Raw genomic sequence first — 5,454 nt, 5'->3', positions numbered from 1 at the left:
GGAACTTTAGAAATTAAACCACTCATTCATTGCTTTATTTCTACTTGTGTTAAATTCTATATTTAAAGCAGTCATTACTGTGACTTATATTCTAAAGAAATAATGAAGAACGTCTTCACATAACGAAATCTTTATCTAAACTACATATGATCACAATATCGTGGCTAAGTAGCGACGTCGAATATACTGTTAGGTAATTACCGCGCTAAACGACGTTAAGACGTTTACCAAATAAAAAAAAACTATAATAAAAGAAAGTAATTTACAACATTACTATTTTGCTAGGTTAAAAAAACATTGACAGTCATTTCATGTCAAAACTATACCTTATTCTTATTTGTGCAGAAAAATGTAACATGCTTTACAATGTATATATGTTTTCGCTATTTCCAAAAAACAGATACTTGTGAAATAAAAAACAGGCAAAATATGCCCTCCTATTTCAATTTAGCATTTTTTTTTTATTTAATTAAACTTTCAACAAGGTATCTGTGCTGATTCAAAGTCGTTAATCTTTCATTTGATACCGAAACTACCCACATATTTTACTTATTTACAAAGTTTTAGATATTCTTTGGAACTAATATGTGTAAAATATATACTTCTTCTGATCGAGCCCTCATAAGTGATTCTATATCTTTAGTTGATTCTCCAACTTATATTTCCTTTTACTCTTAAATGTATAAAAGTACGCAAAATTCTTTTATCGATACTTGTTTTATTGCAAATTGACTGTAAGAAGTTGAGTTTTAACGATTCTAACCAAAATCATATAGTCATATAGATACTTATATATTGAATCTTCATTGAATTCATAAAATATATTTTCGCTGAATTAGTACACATTTTTGCTTGGAGGCCAGCTGAAGACCGCTTCCGGGTGTGGGATTCTATGGTTGTGTTGAAGACCCATTGATGGCCTTGTGCTGTTTTCTGCTCTATGGTCGGGTTGTTGTCTCTTTGACATATTCCCAGTTTCAATTCTCAATTCTATTTATAAGATACCTCATATAAAACTACTTTATAAATTCAGATATATGATTATTATTGTCTCGTTCCAATTTCTTTCTTTTTTTAAGTTGCACGTATTTCTGAAAAGGGGAATATTGACAAGCGAAAGTGGATATTGATAGTGAGAGTATTAAATACTTGGCAAGGAACAATCTGAAGTGTAGACATATATAGTTAATGTTGAAGGTCTTAATGCCTTACCAAGTCAGGAATATGACAGTTGTTTTCCATTAGTTTGATGTGTTTGGGCGTTCATTTTGACATTTGATAAGGGACTTTCCGTTTTGAATTTTCATTGGAGTTCGGTATTTTTGTTATTTTACATATTAGATGAAGAACTGCAATGAAAACACTGTTCCTTTGCTTTTTGTTATGTGCGTGAATTGGTTCTGTTTCAATAATCGATACCCAATATCCTTTCTTTTTATTATATTTGAATAAAATATATTGTCTCTCGAGCTGTGTGGAGGCCATAAAAACCTTCCTCGTGTTTGAGATGTGTGATCCTATATTTTTTGGCATATTAATTTTTGAGATTACTCCTTTATATATGGTAGTTCCCGACTAATCTTGTCGATTCATACGCAACTGTCTGCAAAATTATCCCACGTTGTATATGTTATTCGGGATCTTTAAAGGGGATATGGTTGCATATTTCATGTCAGTGTTTTCTGGCATCGACTAGGAATATTAGCCAATATCCCCGTGTGAAGCCCACATGTAAATTATTTAAACTGGAATGTCTTGATGTCAACATTAAATACCATATTGATCTTCTTTTTTGTTAAACAGGGAGTATGGGCTCATATCCCTTGTAAAGGTAACCAAATCAACATTTCTGATTAGCCGGGATATTTCACTCGTCATGTTTCTAAAATGTTCATTGGAAGATACCAAGACCTTGTTGATAAATATTACGTATCAACTTCACAAATAATACATGATGGTCTTGAAGTATAGATCCTATGTACTGACGTTGTTTATCATCTTGTTCCCACTTTTTTGTCATTGTAAATTTTAAACCTTTACTATTTACTGTACTTATACATCCCGCCATTGTGCTATGGTCAATTATGAGTTCCTGTCTTTCATTTTTTGCTAATGTACTTTGTCTATATGCATTTTTTTTTTCTTTGTTGAAACGGTTATTTGTTTTATAGTGATTAAGATTATATTACAATATTGACTGCTTTACCCCAATTTTTGACGTTTTTACCTACTATGGCTGTTTGTTTTACTCACACATTGTTGTCAATATAATGGAATTCTATGTGACTGTCATACAGTTGAGAGGTTTAGCTAGCTATAAAACCAGGTTTAATCCACCATTTTCTACATAAGGAAATACCTGTACCAAGTCAGAAATATAACAATTGTATTCCATTCGTTAAATGTGTTTGAGACTTTGATTTTGCCATTTTATAAAGCGCTTTCCGTTTTGGAGTTCAGTATTTTTGTAATTTTACTTTTCACTCCGTTACGATATATATTGATGTACCCCGTAGTTGTCTAAATGTTTGCATTGAGTCTGCATTTTAAAAAAAGATTGTTGGGCAATTTTTGACAGTATTTGTCTTTGCTTATGTGCTTTATCTATAGCCATTTTGTTTTTCTTTGTTAACATATCTTTTAGTTTTTATAGTGATAAAGATTATAACACAATTTTGACTGCTGTAACCCTATTTTGACATTTTTACCTATTATGTCTGTTGGTTTTGTTCCCAAATTGTTGTCAATTAAATGGATTTCTATGCAACTATCATAAAAGTTAGAGGTTTAGCTAGCTATAATACCAGGTTTAATCCACCATTTTCTACATAAGGAAATGCCAGTACCAAGTCAGGAATATGACAGTTGTTTTCCATTCGTTTGATATGTCTGAGCTTTTGAATTTACCATTTGAAAAGGGACTTTCCGATTTGAATTTTCCTTGGAGTTCGGTATTTTTGTTATTTTACTTTTTATTTCAATGCAACATATAAATCATAATTGGTAAATATTATCCAGCACATGTGTTCTTCAATGCACAGCTGTATCTTGGTCAACATCTAGTTGATAAATTCCTCTCAAACTGTTGCCAGAGGTTGTATATAGAAATTGCGTTAAAGGTAAGATTTTTTCCTCAATGTTGAAGACCCAACGAAGTGAACAACAGTACTGAAAGCGCTGTTCCTTTTTGGGTTTTTTTTTCATGTACTTGTAGTAATTTTGTATCACGAATTGATATATCTTTTTTGTCCATAAATTCAAAAGAAAGGTAGCTCTGAATTTCTAAATAGACAAGCCTGAGCATAATAAGACAAACACAACCACTTAGATCACGCACATACTTATATGAGCAATTCTTTTAGTACTAACAGATCCTTTAATCGAAGGAATAATTATAAAACCCTGTCGCCATTCAGTTTCGATCGCTGAACTTTTAATATAAAAATAAGGAGATGTGGTATGATTGCCAATGAGACAACTATTCACCAAAATTCAAATGAAGACGATGCAAGTAAATACAGGCAGTCATGCGGCCTTCAACAATGAGAAACAACCATACCGTATAGTCGGCTATAAAAGACCCCGACATGAAAAATAAGAAACAATTAAATTGAGAAAACTAACGGCCTAATTTAAAACAAAACAATTTACGAGAAACAAATATGACAGACATGAACCAACGACAACAACTGAACTACAGTATCCTGGCTTGGCTTACAGTCACATAAAGAATAGGGGAGCGCTCAAGCCTACCCCTAACCTGGGACAGTGGTGTAACAGCACAACATAAGAATTTTGAAAATCTTATAAATACTGTTTAGAAACTTATGTGATATAGGAACGTCACATTGAGAACGTCACAATTACTATCTAGTGAATAATTTTCATTCATAAAAATCACTTTGGTTTCTTCATATAACATACACATCAAATCAGGGAATAAAACAAATATAGAAACTGTCATTATTTTAAAACATTTTTTATCAAAATGTGTATCATATAATGAAGAAATTAAAAATGAAGAAATCACACGTCTAATCACTTATATATATCATATAGATATCACATTGAATAGAACAGAAGAAGAGAACTAACATGTTGTATATCCATAAGCATGTAAAATACATTCTTAATTTCTTTTCTTGATTATTTTGATGCAAGGATGGATATTATTGCCGTAGTTACAATCAGATTCAGTGCAAATGAAAACCAAAATAGAATAAAATCTAAGAGAGAAGTAACATCAATCCAGTTAATGTCGTCTTCCGACATTCGTTCCTCGTCAAAAGTTTCGACTTCATTTCTGTTTGCTTTGCAGTTCCCCGTTTTACACACCTCCACGCCTTTAAACTTGCAATGCCATTTAACTATTTGTCTGATTCTATTTGGGACAGGGCTTTTCTTGTGATGAAGTCTCAATTCTACGGCAGTCGCACATACTACAAATATACCCATTCCTAGCTGAAAAATCAGATAGTATCCTAACATCGAACCAGATGTTTTCGGTAGCTCCGAACTCACAATTGTAAGGAAAACAGTAAACGCTAAAAATACGGTTATAGAATATCCCATCTTCTCACCACTGTCTGCCGGAAGTACAAATGTGAAAAAGTTCAGAATACCAAGGAGAATAACAGGAACGATAATGTTTGTGACATAGAATCCAGCATTTCGTTGGAGATTTAATGTAAATGTAACTTTTGGTACCAAATCTGAAGAATATTGAGATGCTGAAGTCGATACAATTGTCCATTCGGCATTGTCATCAGCATAATCCAATAAAACAACGCCTTCGCCTCCCAATTTTACTTCAATCGAGAGATCTTTAGTTGACCATGCCACAAATATTAACTGACATGCCTGTCTGTCAAATGGAAAATATGTTATATCTATTTCACATTTGCTTTCAAATACTTCAAATGGATACCAAGACACATTTCCGGTACTCTGTACGTCAACATATATCACTGAGCTTCCTAGTTCTGTCAGTTTTGTGAATCCGTTTTTCAAAGTAAGGTCTGGTTTCCACACATCATCTTGAGGGACTTTAATGTAATCTGCATTACCGTAGAACATTGGTGTCCATGTCAAGTATTCGTCCAACCAGTGTACAGACAAATAAGCCGTCGTTGCAAGCTTTTGTGACAGTTCATCTATTCCGTTTATTCCTATTACGTGCAAGTCAATGGACACCAACGTAGACAAAGTCTGGTCGATACTCGGGCGCACAACCTTCATATAGTTACTGGTTTCAAATAAATTCTCATATAAACTTGCGATGTCAGTACCAAGTGTTGATCCCGCATTAACGCTCGGGAAGTAAATGCATATTGCAAAAATAATGTAGAACATTTTCAGCAATCTCAAACTGATCTTTTCGTTCAGTTTGTATGCAAACGATTCCATATAAGAGTAATTAAAGAGTACCAAGTAAGTGCTTTTTAAACCGACTAA

At 33.0% G+C, this 5,454-nt stretch overlaps 1 protein-coding gene across 1 annotated transcript; it reads right to left on the bottom strand.

Annotated features, from left to right (window-relative positions):
- Positions 1-273: 273 nt before the first annotated feature.
- Positions 274-5,076, bottom strand: LOC127732751 (neuronal acetylcholine receptor subunit alpha-3-like). Its single transcript, XM_052241942.1, has 2 exons — positions 4,452-5,076; positions 274-281 (listed from the first exon to the last, which is right to left on the bottom strand). Exons 1-2 carry the CDS (start codon positions 5,074-5,076, stop codon positions 274-276), a joined length of 633 nt encoding a protein of 210 aa, XP_052097902.1.
- Positions 5,077-5,454: the final 378 nt, after the last annotated feature.

Source organism: Mytilus californianus, unplaced genomic scaffold (genome assembly GCF_021869535.1).
Source record: "Mytilus californianus isolate M0D057914Y unplaced genomic scaffold, xbMytCali1.0.p SCAF_26, whole genome shotgun sequence".
NCBI classification, from domain to species: domain Eukaryota; kingdom Metazoa; phylum Mollusca; class Bivalvia; order Mytilida; family Mytilidae; genus Mytilus; species Mytilus californianus.
The sequence above is the reverse complement of the archived record's forward strand: the minus strand, read 5'-3'. Positions and strand labels throughout refer to the sequence as shown.

Bases quoted from the DNA above. Each gene is read 5' to 3' on its own strand.
- LOC127732751 (XM_052241942.1), bottom strand. From the start codon at position 5,076: ATGTTCTACGGTAATGCAGATTACATTAAAGTCCCTCAAGATGATGTG.